The sequence below is a fragment of the Bolinopsis microptera genome, chromosome 11, assembly GCF_026151205.1.
Source record: "Bolinopsis microptera isolate Bmic1 chromosome 11, MBARI_Bmic_1.0, whole genome shotgun sequence".
NCBI lineage: Eukaryota > Metazoa > Ctenophora > Tentaculata > Lobata > Bolinopsidae > Bolinopsis > Bolinopsis microptera.
The window spans coordinates 14478246-14494963 of record NC_087082.1 but is presented as its reverse complement, the minus strand read 5'-3'; the positions used below and the strand labels follow the sequence as shown (position 1 = coordinate 14494963).

Below are 16718 nucleotides of genomic sequence, written 5' to 3'. Positions count from 1 at the left end.
TCGAGTTAACATTAGAGTTAGAATTTGAGTTAACATCTTAGTTAACGTTTGAGTCAATATTCGAGTTAACATTCGAGTCAACATCTGAGTTAACGTTTGATTGATTTAACGTTTGATCAACATTAGAACCACACTGCAGCCTTAACCTTACATAAACCATAACCCTAACCCTAACCCGCGGCGAACTTTTAGAGTAGTAGACAGTTTTTGGGAGTTCCAAATAGTTTCTGAATATTCTGATTTCTTGCGACAAATGATACTGCACTGTTAGGATAAACGACGTTTCAAAGTAACAACTTCTTATTCATGCTCAAATTATTTGTTATATAGTAGTGTTGACTAACCCGCGGCGAACTTTCAGAGTAGTCTGCTTGCGAGTTTATTGTATTGGTTTTTGCTTATAATTATATTTCCACTGCGTGCTTTTGATTAAGAATTAAATTGCGACATCAGCACACAAACGGCTAAAATCCAAAACCAGGCACGGGTTTGTTGCTGTTGCCAGGGCAACCAGGCAAGGGCAGCCATGTTGCAAGGGCAACCAGGCAAGGGCAGCCATGTTGCCAGGGCAGCCAGGCAAGGGCAGCCATGTTGCCAGGGCAACCAGGCAAGGGCAGCCATGTTGCAAGGGCAACCAGGCAAGGGCAGCCATGTTGCCTGGGCAACCAGGCAAGGGCAGCCATGTTGCAAGGGCAACCAGGCAAGGGCAGCCATGTTGCCTGGGCAACCAGGCAAGGGCAGCCATGTTGCCTGGGCAACCAGGCAAGGGCAGCCATGTTGCAAGGGCAACCAGGCAAGGGCAGCCATGTTGCCTGGGCAACCAGGCAAGGGCAGCCATGTTGCCTGGGCAACCAGGCAAGGGCAGCCATGTTGCCTGGGCAACCAGGCAAGGGCAGCCATGTTGCCAGGGCAACCAGGCAAGGGCAGCCATGTTGCAAGGGCAACCAGGCAAGGGCAGCCATGTTGCCTGCAGGACCAATACTTCTTATTTACCACAAGAACTTTAAATCCTATTACAATTATTAAATAAAAAGCAACCTTATAACCCAAACCTTTTGGAATGTGGGCTCCCTACGACGGCGGGAGCCCGGAGATAAAGCAGCTTTGGAGCAGCAGTTCAGGTACACCTTCATCTCTGTAGTGGTTAAAACTGAGACTTTAATAAACAAGACTAATAAAATAGTTCAGGTACACCTTCATCTCTGTAGTGGTTAAAACTGAGAGTTTAATAAACAAGACTAATAAAATAGTTCAGGTACACCTTCATCTCTGTAGTGGTTACAACTGAGAGTTTAATAAACAAGACTAATAAAATAGGTACACCTTCATCTCTGTAGTGGTTAAAACTGAGAGTTTAATAAACAAGACTAATAAAATAGTTCAGGTACACCTTCATCTCTGTAGTGGTTACAACTGAGAGTTTAATAAACAAGACTAATAAAATAGGTACACCTTCATCTCTGTAGTGGTTACAACTGAGAGTTTAATAAACAAGACTAATAAAATAGTTCAGGTACACCTTCATCTCTGTAGTGGTTACAACTGAGAGTTTAATAAACAAGACTAATAAAATAGTTCAGGTACACCTTCATCTCTGTAGTGGTTAAAACTGAGAGTTTAATAAACAAGACTAATAAAATAGTTCAGGTACACCTTCATCTCTGTAGTGGTTACAACTGAGAGTTTAATAAACAAGACTAATAAAATAGTTCAGGTACACCTTCATCTCTGTAGTGGTTACAACTGAGAGTTTAATAAACAAGACTAATAAAATAGTTCAGGTATACCTTCATCTCTGTAGTGGTTACAACTGAGAGTTTAATAAAAGAATAAACAAGACTAATAAAATAGTTCAGGTACACCTTCATCTCTGTAGTGGTTACAACTGAGAGTTTAATAAACAAGACTAATAAAATAGGTACACCTTCATCTCTGTAGTGGTTCAAACTGAGAGTTTAATAAACAAGACTAATAAAATAGTTCAGGTACACCTTCATCTCTGTAGTGGTTAAAACTGAGAGTTTAATAAACAAGACTAATAAAATAGTTCAGGTACACCTTCATCTCTGTAGTGGTTAAAACTGAGAGTTTAATAAACAAGACTAATAAAATAGGTATTCGGTGACCTATACGAATACCAAGGAGAATAAAACACAAAAACTGAACGAGAGAGGAGACGTGATGATATATGATTCTGACTTCTGTTCAATCACCATGTAGATTAACCAGATTAATGTATAATATGAGCAATGAGCATTACTGCAAATATGCGCATAATCTATCGGAGTGCTGAAGAAAAATTAATTATCATACATATTTACACTGTTTAGCACAGCTGCTGGCATTGCAAAGTTGCAAACCACACATAACTTAACTTAATAACAAATACTAACTATTAACGCGGTACCTCAAAGTTCAAAGTAAACAGCTTACAGAACAATAATAAATAGTTCTATTAACTGTTGACAATAAAACTTCTAACTCCAAAGCGTTTTCGACTACAGAAAGAAAGTAAATAACTTGAAACAGGAGAGAATGAGGTCTCTAATTATTATACTAGTACAACAACTGAATAACAACTATGGAGTCTCGGATAGTACCTATACAAGCTACAAGCTACAATAATAATCAAACAATGATAATCACTACAATGATAGTAGACTACTATAGTACCTATTCAAGCTACAATAATAATAATCAAACAATGATAAACACTACAATGATATTAGACTACTATGGTACCTAAACAAGCTACAATAATAATAATAAAACAATGATAAACACTACAATGATATTAGACTACTATGGTAATTGTTCTACAGAGACCATGGAGCGAACAGAGTAAACACAGTGTAAACACAGTGTTGAGTGTACACAGAATTCACACTCATAGCTCCGGGAATGATAATAAGATAATGATATTCCAGGTTGGGGCTGACATTACACTTAAGTGGAGGGGTAGTACTAGTAGCAGCAGGGGAGGGGTAGTATAGTAAACTTCATAGAGGACCACGAGTGGGTATACCCACTAGAGAGGGTATACCCACTAGAGAGGGTATACCTACTAGAGAGGGTATACCTACTAGAGTGGGTATACCCACTAGAGAGGGTATACCTACTAGAGAGGGTATACCCACTAGAGAGGGTATACCCACTAGAGAGGGTATACCCACTAGAGAGGGTATACCTACTAGAGAGGGTATACCTACTAGAGCTATACGAGAGAGGGTATACCTACTAGAGAGGGTATACCTACTAGAGCTATACGAGAGAGGGTATACCTACTAGAGAGGGTATACCTACTAGAGCTATACGAGAGAGGGTATACCTACTAGAGAGGGTATACCTACTAGAGCTATACGAGAGAGGGTATACCTACTAGAGAGGGTATACCTACTAGAGCTATACGAGAGAGGGTATACCTACTAGAGAGGGTATACCCACTAGAGAGGGTATACCCACTAGAGAGGGTATACCCACTAGAGAGAGTATACCTACTAGAGCTATACGAGAGAGGGTATACCTACTAGAGAGGGTATACCTACTAGAGAGGGTATACCTACTAGAGAGGGTATACCTACTAGAGAGGGTATACCTACTAGAGCTATACGAGAGAGGGTATACCTACTAGAGAGGGTATTCCTACTAGAGAGGGTATACCTACTAGAGAGGGTATACCCACTAGAGAGAGTATACCTACTAGAGCTATACGAGAGAGGGTATACCTACTAGAGAGGGTATACCTACTAGAGAGGGTATACCTACTAGAGAGGGTATACCCACTAGAGAGAGTATACCTACTAGAGCTATACGAGAGAGGGTATACCTACTAGAGAGGGTATACCTACTAGAGAGGGTATACCTACTAGAGAGGGTATACCTACTAGAGCTATACGAGAGAGGGTATACCTACTAGAGAGGGTATACCTACTAGAGCTATACGAGAGAGGGTATACCTACTAGAGCTATACGAGAGAGGGTATACCTACTAAATCTATACGAGAGAGGGTATACCTACTAGAGCTATACGAGAGAGGGTATACCCACTAGAGCTATACGAGAGAGGGTATACCTACTAGAGCTATACGAGAGAGGGTATACCTACTAAAGCTATACGAGAGAGGGTATACCTACTAAAGCTATACGAGAGAGGGTATACCTACTAGAGCTATACGAGAGAGGGTATTGTACAGGCTGCAGTAGGAAGTAGCCTCACAACTGGAGAGATGTGCACTGTGAGAAAACCTTCACAGCCATTACTCCATTAGTCATGAGGGGTCGTGTGTAATCGTATAACGGCCTGTATTAGGGAACTCATGTGCACTGTGCAGTGTGCACTTTAGCAATTAGTAGATAAAGTAGTTATTAGTAGATAATAATAGTAAAGGGGGTCAGGTTAAAAAGTGTGAGGATTTAACTAGCTATAATGGATTCGACAAAACACATGAGAACACATGGGAAACAGAACACGCTTGAAACGTTGGTATTAGAGCGGAGGAATTTAGATTGACAAGTTATTAGTCTGCAACTGAGGAATGTAATAATCAGGTTACAGGTCTAGTGTCTACTCCTGGCCCTGATATTATTAATTGACAATGAGGTAATTGATAAAATATGTTGTTGGGATTGAATTTGTGGCGAGATATACCTAGCTAAATAGTACTAAATAGTACTAAAGTACTAACGTTTAACACCCTAACGGCTATGTAACGAGAAACAAATAAAAGCGGGCAAATAAAGCGGCACATAGGTACGTTTCCCCACTTATAGTGTAGACACAATTACAAAGGGTAAGTTACATAGGTACGTTTCCCCACTTGTAGTGTAGACACAATTACAAAGGGTAAGTTACATAGGTACGTTTCCCCACTTGTAGTGTAGACACAATTACAAAGGGTAAGTTGCATAGGTACGTTTCCCCACTTATAGTGTAGACACAATTACAAAGGGTAAGTTACATAGGTACGTTTCCCCACTTGTAGTGTAGACACAATTACAAAGGGTAAGTTACATAGGTACGTTTCCCCACTTGTAGTGTAGACACAATTACAAAGGGTAAGTTACATAGGTACGTTTCCCCACTTGTAGTGTAGACACAATTACAAAGGGTAAGTTACATAGGTACGTTTCCCCACTTGTAGTGTAGACACAATTACAAAGGGTAAGTTACATAGGTACGTTTCCCCAATTATAGTGTAGACACAATTACAAAGGGTAAGTTACATAGGTACGTTTCCCCACTTATAGTGTAGACACAATTACAAAGGGTAAGTTGCATAGGTACGTTTCCCCACTTGTAGTGTAGACACAATTACAAAGGGTAAGTTACATAGGTACGTTTCCCCACTTATAGTGTAGACACAATTACAAAGGGTAAGTTACATAGGTACGTTTCCCCACTTATAGTGTAGACACAATTACAAAGGGTAAGTTGCATAGGTACGTTTCCCCACTTGTAGTGTAGACACAATTACAAAGGGTAAGTTACATAGGTACGTTTCCCCACTTATAGTGTAGACACAATTACAAAGGGTAAGTTACATAGGTACGTTTCCCCACTTGTAGTGTAGACACAATTACAAAGGGTAAGTTACATAGGTACGTTTCCCCACTTGTAGTGTAGACACAATTACAAAGGGTAAGTTACATAGGTACGTTTCCCCACTTGTAGTGTAGACACAATTACAAAGGGTAAGTTACATAGGTACGTTTCCCCACTTGTAGTGTAGACACAATTACAAAGGGTAAGTTACATAGGTACGTTTCCCCACTTGTAGTGTAGACACAATTACAAAGGGTAAGTTACATAGGTACGTTTCCCCAATTATAGTGTAGACACAATTACAAAGGGTAAGTTACATAGGTACGTTTCCCCACTTATAGTGTAGACACAATTACAAAGGGTAAGTTGCATAGGTACGTTTCCCCACTTGTAGTGTAGACACAATTACAAAGGGTAAGTTACATAGGTACGTTTCCCCACTTATAGTGTAGACACAATTACAAAGGGTAAGTTACATAGGTACGTTTCCCCACTTATAGTGTAGACACAATTACAAAGGGTAAGTTGCATAGGTACGTTTCCCCACTTGTAGTGTAGACACAATTACAAAGGGTAAGTTACATAGGTACGTTTCCCCACTTGTAGTGTAGACACAATTACAAAGGGTAAGTTACATAGGTACGTTTCCCCACTTGTAGTGTAGACACAATTACAAAGGGTAAGTTACATAGGTACGTTTCCCCACTTGTATTGTAGACACAATTACAAAGGGTAAGTTACATAGGTACGTTTCCCCACTTTTAGTGTAGACACAATTACAAAGGGTAAGTTACATAGGTACGTTTCCCCACTTTTAGTGTAGACACAATTACAAAGGGTAAGTTACATAGGTACGTTTCCCCACTTGTAGTGTAGACACAATTACAAAGGGTAAGTTACATAGGTACGTTTCCCCACTTGTAGTGTAGACACAATTACAAAGGGTAAGTTGCATAGGTACATTTCGCTACTTATAGTGTAGACACAATTACAAAGGGTAAGTTGCATAGGTACGTTTCCCCACTTGTAGTGTAGACACAATTACAAAGGGTAAGTTACATAGGTACGTTTCCCCACTTGTAGTGTAGACACAATTACAAAGGGTAAGTTACATAGGTACGTTTCCCCACTTGTAGTGTAGACACAATTACAAAGGGTAAGTTACATAGGTACGTTTCCCCACTTGTAGTGTAGACACAATTACAAAGGGTAAGTTACATAGGTACGTTTCCCCACTTGTAGTGTAGACACAATTACAAAGGGTAAGTTACATAGGTACGTTTCCCCACTTATAGTGTAGACACAATTACAAAGGGTAAGTTACATAGGTACGTTTCCCCACTTGTAGTGTAGACACAATTACAAAGGGTAAGTTACATAGGTACGTTTCTCCACTTGTAGTGTAGACACAATTACAAAGGGTAAGTTGCCTTTGTTTCCCCACTTATAGTGTAGACACAATTACAAAGGGTAAGTTGCATAGGTACATTTCCCCACTTATAGTGTAGACACAATTACAAAGGGTAAGTTACATAGGTACGTTTCCCCACTTATAGTGTAGACACAATTACAAAGGGTAAGTTGCCTTTGTTTCCCCACTTATAGTGTAGACACAATTACAAAGGGTAAGTTGCCTTTGTTTCCCCACTTATAGTGTAGACACAATTACAAAGGGTAAGTTGCATAGGTACGTTTCCCCACTTATAGTGTAGACACAATTACAAAGGGTAAGTTGCCTTTGTTTCCCCACTTATAGTGTAGACACAATTACAAAGGGTAAGTTGCCTTTGTTTCCCCACTTATAGTGTAGACACAATTACAAAGGGTAAGTTGCCTTTGTTTCCCCACTTATAGTGTAGACACAATTACAAAGGGTAAGTTACATAGGTACGTTTCCCCACTTATAGTGTAGACACAATTACAAAGGGTAAGTTGCCTTTGTTTCCCCACTTATAGTGTAGACACAATTACAAAGGGTAAGTTGCCTTTGTTTCCCCACTTATAGTGTAGACACAATTACAAAGGGTAAGTTGCCTTTGTTTCCCCACTTATAGTGTAGACACAATTACAAAGGGTAAGTTGCCTTTGTTTCCCCACTTATAGTGTAGACACAATTACAAAGGGTAAGTTACATAGGTATGTTTCTCCACTTATAGTGTAGACACAATTACAAAGGGTAAGTTGCCTTTGTCTCAATCTTTATAAGGTTAGTTCAATGTTTCAATGTGTTATTATCATTAGATCGTTAGGTAGTGAGTTAGTGGACAGTTACGCAGATAATAGGTCAGCAATTAGAGGCAACTAAAACAAGGTAAACTATTAACATTAATAATTAATTAATTAATGATTAATTAATGATTAATTAATGATTAATTAGCTATTAACATTTTACTATAACACACCGTTATTACTCTGTTAGATGTATCAATAACATTATACAAGTATACATAACCGAGCAAGAACTAGCAAGCTAACAGAAGCTGAACAAACTTAGAACAAAAGATCCGAACAGCATGGTTCAGGTGCGGCAGCTATATTAGCAGCTTAGTTCAGGTGTAACATTTCAACACATGTTACCAGGGTTACAGTTACCAGGGTTACAGTTACCAGGGTTACAGTTACCAGGGTTACAGTTACCAGGGTTACAGTTACCAGGGTTACAGTTACCAGGGTTACAGTTACCAGGGTTACAGTTACCAGGGTTACAGTTACCAGGCAGTTATATTAGCAGCTTAGTTCAGGTGTAACATTTCAACACATGGTATAGGTAATTACATAGAATCTCTGGTCATACAGTGGTTGAATTGTTATCGTCCTCACCTGGACAATTTAACGTTGTTACGGAATCAACAAATCATCAGTTAACTTAACACAACACCAAATCATAAGGGTAACACTGTGCTAGATACGCGACTATAACAGGAGATGTATCAGTAGTAATAAATAAAACATGATGTCAGAGAATTAGAGCAGAAAGGAGGAAGCCCTGCTGGGAACTCAGTATAAAGGATACATTCATACTTCAACAAATGTCACTATAATGAAAGCAGAGGGTAGAAAACCTGGGTTAATTCTGTAGTAGAAGCATGACTTCAACAAATGTCACTATATAATGAAAGCAGAGGGTAGAAAACCTGGGTTAATTCTGTACTAGAAGCATGTAACAAACTCCATGTAATTAGGGCAGCCTTGCAGAACGCGTTGTTTTTTTAAATCACTTAATAAATTCCTGTAGCCTCTATTTTAAAACTGATAATTAAGCACTGAAAAAGTTCTGAAATCTGAAGAAATCTTACCCCCCAGTTCCATAGCGGATATTATGCCAAATTATTAGACGGAGATCCATTTCCCGTAGATCATCTCCGGAGATGATTCTCCGGCTCCGTATACTGTATTAGACGGAGATGAAGCTCTCCGGGAATTTCTAGGAGATTAATTCATACAGAATCATACAGAATCAACAAAATTACCGTAGATGGTCTCCGGTCATGGAACTGCAAACTCCGGAGAAAAATCTGAGGAAATGACAGTTTTGTCGGATCAGGCGGGTGAAATCCTCAGAGATCGCGGAGAAAATGTGCAGGATCAAATTACACCTTGTTAAACTAGCATACTGTAAAATGGATTACCAAGAAAGCGAAGACGATATCACTTAGGTTTACAGGCCGTATATTGTCACTAAACCGAATAAAAGAATCAGACAGTTTCTGACTGCGTTGCCGTGTATTTAACACCGGAAAATCCTTGTGTGTGACTTAAAACTCTGTCGCTGATTACGCGGCGTACCTGGAATTCACTGAAAATGATCAGTTCCGCCACTTGCTACTATTACACATGTTACACACATCACTTACTACTATTACACATGTTACACACATTACTTACTACTATTACACATGTTACACACATTACGTCAAATTAAAAAGTAACTGCATTCCCAGATAAGACGTGAAGGAGAGGGATATCTTTGCTAACAGGAGCTGTAGATCCAGAGGTTTTACACTTTTAAAAACACTTCTGACAATTCTACATAACTAACTCTTCATAGAACCAACAGTTTGAGTTGAACTGAAGCCTATTTCATTCTGCTTTGTATTGGTCTTAACATCTCGGCTTTCGGGCATTTTATGATTCCTCTTCATTCGTCCTGCCACACCAGGGACAAAAGGATTTAACAGGCTATACATTAAACTATACATAAAATTTGTCGCAAATAATGGGAAAAATCGCGATTCCGTACATGCCGCGATTCCCTTTTGTCCCTGTGCCACACTACCCCCTCATTTTTCCATAGATTTCCCTGGCATCATCTCCTTGGAGGGCTACCACACCCCAGAAGTAGGCAAAGAATCCTTATGATATTCTCTTCGTTTCGTTCGTTTCGTTTGAGTTACTCCACATTTCGCTGCTTCACGTTAGTTTCGGTAGCTTCCACTTCTTGCTTATAATTCAGTGTTATAATTTGACCTTCGTTGAGTATAAGCATAGAAAAAAATGGAATACAACTTTACTCGGCTACAGTTGTAACAAATATTGTGACTCAAACCTAATCAACAGGAGTCTGAACGGTGGGGAAACCTAATTTTAAACATCGCCCAAATCAGGTTACAATGCCGCGATGTGGTAATTTGTTGATATTTTGTGGTAATTTGTTGGTATCTGTATAATACAGATTGCAACAAATTACCGAATGCATTGACTGGGGTTGTCAGAATTCCACAGTGAGACGGAGATAATTAGTTGAACTATCTGATGTGAAGTTAGATGGCATGACTGATTAAATAAACTGTCAGTCATTCTATCACAAAATGTTAACAAAACTGATATACAAATTGATTAATTGAACTAAACAAATTATTTGGAAGTGAGGATTGAGGAACTCATACTTTTACACAGTAAAATTGCGTGATTACTGGATCTATTCATTTACTTATTTAATTTTAAGAGATAACTGTTAAAGTTTATTGTCTTCTCAATTTCTATTATAAGAGTATATGAAAGTGTATAAAAGTATGTTAAACAGGTATGTTAAAGTACTACTAAGCCTGTGGATCGATAGATAAATTTCCTAAAAGCTGTAAGGGGCGCTAAAAAGACCTAATTACTTTTAATTTTTTAAAGGACCTTAGAAAATTTGTTTAGTGGTCCCAAACTGCAGGTAATGTTACTCCACTGTCTGTAAACAATCGTGACTACCCTGCTATAATACATACTCTAGTAGCAGAGAGGAGTTGAGTGTGCACTTCGATGTCCACAATTTCTGACCACACAGGGTCCTTCATAATCATTAGGTCGTTCTAAACCAAAATCATCTAGGTAGCCAATTTGTGTCGCTAGTCCTAGTGCTACAGGGCATATTTTCTAAATTGCCCTCAGTCGCGAATGGGGATTTCTGCTATAATACAGGACCCTCTTTAATACTCTATTCTCAGATTTCGTCGCGAGTGTATTTTAATTAATAATTAGTTTGACACAGTCAAACCAACAATGATCCTGTCGGATCCTACTCAATTGGAGAGTCTATCACAGTGAGTAGATGATTGGTTACGGAGTGGTTACTGGATGAGGGCTCACACTCACCTTTTTGAAGCTTCTCCAAAGAGTCTTCATCATCTGCTGGGCTGGATCGTACACATTTTAGCACATTTAAAGCACGCAAAGCAGCAACGAAAACCCATAAACAAGCACTGTTAAAGGTTATAGGTTATTCCATCATATTCAGTATTCAGTATTCACTTTGATAAGAGTTAATGTTACTTGTAAACTGTAATAACAGTGTTACTGTTAGTTCCGGCTACAACAAGAGATTATTAAAACTGCGACACAACACCAATAAGCACAGCTATTCGGAAAATAAGATCCCCTTAAATGTACAACAGCTCAAAGTGCGTCAGAAAAACGTGCAAAACAGATAAAATAAGACTCTTAATTACGGCAAAAAGCAACGGTTAGAAACTACGTGAACTCGAGAGGAGGTTTAAGTTTTAAAACAACTCATTAAAATAGACAAAGCCTTGAAGTGCTGGGCACATATTCAATGCGGCGGGATAATAGGAAATAGGGGAGCGCATCAAATATGTTGACGCCCGCGATGCGGGTTAGTGTTAAAACAGCCAGCTGACGGCGACAGTATGGTATGCATGCTAGTACGATTAGAAACTAAGGAACACGCAGGAACCCTGCTCAGGAACACGCAGGAACTCTGCTCAGGAACTCAAGTGTCAGCTATAGATTGTCAGCTTCTCTATGAAGTGGAACAGAAAATTGAGTAACTGAGAATTCTCATGACATTCTATCCACGTCTCTACGTTACACGGTCAGACCTACTCAAATTTGTACTCAAATCATTTTAATTACAAGGCGCGAGAAGATGGCCTTGCTGAGCAAAGGTACATTTTAAACAATAGGATGGTAGATGGAAAAATTGGAAATATTCGGGAGAGCTGATCAAATATTTAACAAGTAGCGATGGTATAGAAGCAGTATCACGTTAAATCTTTACTAGCGGGGAACTCATTCCTATCACCACCTCGCGCCAAAACAATATGCAGAAACATGCAGAGACATGCAGAAACATGCAGAAACATGCAGAGAAACAATGTGAGAGCCGCTGCTTTAAGGTAGAAAACACAATTAATGGGTGAGGTTTATAATAGTGGATATTAGCGGATATCAGTTCGACTCGACAATATTTGTATAGGTCTCTGAAATTGTAACCGTAATCCTGATTCACACGAGCCGAGGTGCAGTTGATTATTTTATTTTCTTCTAAAGCTTCCATTGTATCTATGCGAGTAAAACCTGTGAGCCGTGCGGGGCCGAATAGCACATCGTATATAAAGCTACCGTCCCTGTGAGCCGTGCGGGGCCGAATAGCACATCGTATATAAAGCTACCGTCCCTGTGAGCCGTGCGGGGCCGAATAGCACATCGTATATAAAGCTACCGTCCCTGTGAGCCGTGCGGGGCCGAATAGCACATCGTATATAAAGCTACCGTCCCTGTGAGCCGTGCGGGGCCGAATAGCACATCGTATATAAAGCTACCGTCCCTGTGAGCCGTGCGGGGCCGAATAGCACATCGTATATGAAGCTACCGTCCCTAAAATCAGGGTAGTGAAGAGGAAATACAACTAGTTAACTGACAAGCCTTACTGACCGGCAAGGTTCGAACGAGATACCGGCTTAATCCCGGTCCCGGTCAAAAATCAACCGGGACTGGGAATCCTGGTCCCAGCTAAAATGCCGAATTTTGACCGGGACCGAACCGGGATTTTTTTCTAAGTTAAAAAAAAGATTTGTTAAATTATTGAACACAATTTTGGTCAGTGACCGGTCAGCAAAAACAATGAAAGAACTTTACGCATAAATTGGGAAGTCTAGACAATAGTTAATCCATTATACCAATCATTCAATAAACCTGTCGCGGAGACATGTCCTTCTGTGACACCTTATCACTTATCAGTGGCTTAACGTTACTATTTGTCGCGCACCTTCTCCATTATTGCCCCTCTCCCGATCCCCCACATCATTTGCCGCCCCGTGGGATCAGAATTTTGTACCCCAAATATTTTGGGTGGCCATATTTTAACTTCAATCTTACACAAAATAACAAGGAATCCTTCCGTATTTTAACTTCAATCTTACACAGAATAACAAGGATTGGAACTGACCTGCAATTGTAAAGAGGATAGCGAGGAAACCATGGTGGAGGAGAGTTCTGGGGAGAGTTCTGGGATTATAGTAGAATGTCTGTAATCACTCTCCGTCACATCTTGCGGAGGAATTCAGTTAAACATAAGAGTTCCAACACACGTTCACGACTAACAAAGTGCAAAGGTTAAAATAAACAGTTTCAGAGCATAGGGAATTAAAAGCACATTCCACAACATCAAAAGATCAAACACATGTCATTCATTCTTACACTTAAAAAGAAAAGGGAGATATTTGGATTACACTGTTCTGAACAGCGAAATCTACAATGGTCGACGTTATGAAAATTTGATTATGCAACAGCTCTGGCAAAAATAGGTCTTTTAAAATCAACCAAATAAAACTACGCATACACTGCCCATAAAAAGAAATCTTGGCGAATGGAAGCACAGTAAATAAAAGTCTGCCTTTGACTAGTACTCAGTAGATTTCTTGAGAACGCAAAGTAATTGGAAGGAGCAGTAACGTAATCTGCAAGGGGGTTGGTCCGCTGAATATATTTTGTAGGTTTATAACCTACCAGAACGCGCGCCGAGTTGGACTCGTCGACGGTCCTGGAACAAATATTTTACGAGTATCACCCGTTAAAATATACCACATAGTTACAGACCTGACATCTAAACACTTACCTGCACTTCTCACAATCCCCTCCCCCTCACAGTTAGACTGCCGCCTCAGAGTCACAGACACTCTGCTCAAGCGACTGGACCGGCGAGAGGCAGAGTGACTCTCATCAGTCTGAGTGACAAATGAGCAGTTTTGTTCCAATACCAGACCGGACACAGGGTCTATTAACGGCCTGCTTTCTCTCCACTTCCTCTTCTTCTTCGTCTTCTTCTTCTTTTGGAACAACTCCGGCTGCGGTTAGTCAGGGTAAACGTGGTGACAGAGTGACAGGGGTTAGACAAACGGCTGAGTTACAGTAGAGGCACCGGTATTATCAATGTCACAGTTTTAACAGGGAAAGGGAATAAGAACAAAAAACTAGTCACGTATAGGACATAGAACAATTCTTATTCAGCACTTGTAAATACTGTCAAATTAATATGGTTTTTACGCACAGTGGACACCATTGGCCACTTTGAAATACGGTCAAACCAGTTTCGCTCGCACAAAACCGGCGTTTCCAATTCCAAGTCACTTATAGCTCTAAATCTCTGGAGCCAAAACAACCATTTCAGAGTACCGCAGGGTTAACCTCTGAATTTAGAACTACTGACCTGCACTGCCACCACTTCGTCAGTCCTAGCTAGTTCCCAAGTAAACCCCTTCCTTATCCACCGTAACATGCTCCAGTTTTCCGAACTATCACGCACTTATAGTTATAGGAGTTAGGAATATCAGGACTATCACGCACTAATAGTTATAGGAGTTAGGAATATCAGGACTGTCAGGCACTTATAGTTAAAAGAGTTAGGAATGAGACTTGCTCTATTCTGGGCCCTGTAGATTTCAAAAGATTTTAAGATTTTAAACTTAAATTTATCATTATGTTAAATTAATACAATGTCTGATTTCAGGTGGCAGAAACGATTTCAAGTCCTTTTTCAAAAATCAGTCTTTAATCACGCAGGCGAAAAAGGTGAAAGTGACAGTCGAGGTACCAAAGTTTATGAACACTTATGAAATAAAAGCGATGTTGTATAATAGATCCCCTAAGTTTGCATAGAGTTGCAAATAAGATTGATTAATTAAAACTTTGATTAAACGATATGAAAATCCAGTCAAACAGTGCTGAAACTTCATCTTAAATCATCAAATTTAATGATACGGCAAAATCTTCAGACATAGAGACTGACTGTGTCGCGGCTAAACGAATCATATTGGAATGAAAATACAGTTGGGTTGAGATAATGTTTCAGCGTACATTGTATCAGGTTGATTACTTTAGTTACTCCCGCAACCACCACACAATAACTTCCAGCTTTGCAAGGGGTGATGTGATGAGGACTGTTCAAATAGATTTATAGGACCATTGTGATATGTCTACTTCTCGCAGAACAAGCTAGTTCCGTATAAATTCTAATTCAGTAATATTATTCGGCGGCAACTGCCTAGTGTCTCCTCGTCCACAGAATCTTTTGTTAGTAGTAAAGACAGTCAAATATATTGTGTCAAAATCAAGTGTTTGTTGAAAATAATTCGCGACTGAGCGATTCCAACGGGAAATGGTCGGGACAGGTCCTAGAAATTATCTCAGAGAGTTCCCAAAATCTCCTACGTCATTAAAATCCAAAACTACCATTTTCTACCACTTTTCTCCTTTATTTTGTAGACACACTGAACCTAAAACCTTCTTCATAAGCTGACTTACTAGCTGACAAAGTCTCCACGAGTAAATGCACATGATGTCTCCTAAACAGCCTTGCCCCCACTTCTTCTAAAATTTCATTCGTTTTCAATGAGATTGACTTACCTTATTTGCAGACTGGAGAGGAGAGGAGAGGAGAGGAGATCAATAAAGGAGGAAGAGAGGAGCCAATAATAATGACTGTAATGGAGTCTCTTATATCTCGATACACGGTATACTAGATCGTATTGTAATACCAAGACTTCCGCTTCTAATCCCGTACAAGATAAGGAGTCTGGAGTTATTTCCTCAAATAATCCGGTACAAAGTCCCTCAAGAACGAAACTGCGGACCTAACTGACAACTCAGTCAAACTGTAGCAGCAGGAAAATAATCATTGTCCGGCCATCATGATTGTCCGGCCAATACTCTACTAATTATTCGGCTAATACTATAATAATTGTCCAGCAAATACTTTAATAATTGTCCGGGGAAATATACTCTACCTCTACTTCTCAGCATATGTGTACCCGACACTGAGGATACTGTACATGGGGTAAAATACCGTTTCCTTTGTTTAAAAATTATAGTCAGTAAGCGAGTTGCACGAACGTCGTGTGACGATCACGGATCTCGGCATTGTATGAGATGTAAGCTGCAACAGCCAACAGCGGACGTATAGCCTCCTATACTACTTTATTGAAGCTTCGGAGGTGGAGCAAGTGGCTGCCATGAGACCTATTTCTTTTTGAGTGGGCAGTCTCCACGTTCTGCCACTTTGCAGCAGAAGGTGGGAAAAAGTGGCCACGTACTTGTGGGGCCCCCATAATGTGGGCCAAAAACTAACCAAGTCGCAGGCGGTGATACTTCAAACAGCCCAACTTTGAAGTGGGTGGCTCACCACCAATTCCAACCAAATTGCAGGTTGAAACTTCCAAACGTCCAGCTTTTGACCAGGTGCAGTTAATCAGCTTTACTGGAATCCTCCACTCAATCCACTTACAACCATCATTCTGTCCCAAATATCCGTCCAGAGATGAATAGTCTAGCCGATCATGATAAGAACATAGTGAGCAGCAGTTATCTGTAGTGCTCTCTCTTTCAGAACATAGTGAGCAGGACTACATTATTACTTTCACTCAGAGCAGCAGTGTAGAGGCCACCTCTCTCGCAT

The 16718-nt window shown here is 39.9% G+C and overlaps 3 protein-coding genes across 6 annotated transcripts in view; all 3 read right to left on the bottom strand.

Annotated features, from left to right (window-relative positions):
* The window catches only part of LOC134823490 (F-box/WD repeat-containing protein 11-like), a 91726-nt gene extending 91394 nt beyond the window's left edge, over positions 1 to 332 (bottom strand). Inside the window, exon 1 of the mRNA XM_063834974.1 lies at positions 312 to 332. The gene's annotated coding sequence lies outside the window, so the exon portion shown is untranslated. The remainder of the gene's footprint in view (positions 1 to 311) is intronic.
* Positions 1 to 13952, bottom strand: part of LOC134823483 (inverted formin-2-like) — an 86076-nt gene extending 72124 nt beyond the window's left edge. Inside the window, exons 1-2 of one of the 4 annotated variants that reach the window (XM_063834967.1) lie at positions 13884 to 13952; positions 13215 to 13315 (exon numbers count right to left, since the gene is read on the bottom strand). In XM_063834967.1, coding sequence (XP_063691037.1) covers positions 13215 to 13247 — 33 coding nt within the window. In that variant the 5' untranslated portion in view covers positions 13248 to 13315; positions 13884 to 13952. Of the gene's footprint in view, positions 1 to 1052; positions 1138 to 11122; positions 11295 to 13214; positions 13316 to 13883 lie in introns of those variants that run through there. The other 3 variants (XM_063834963.1, XM_063834964.1, XM_063834965.1) reach the window with 3 other exon arrangements.
* LOC134823488 (double-strand-break repair protein rad21 homolog A-like) overlaps positions 1 to 16718 on the bottom strand; it is a 901854-nt gene that overhangs the window by 351978 nt on the left and 533158 nt on the right. The window lies entirely within an intron of this gene.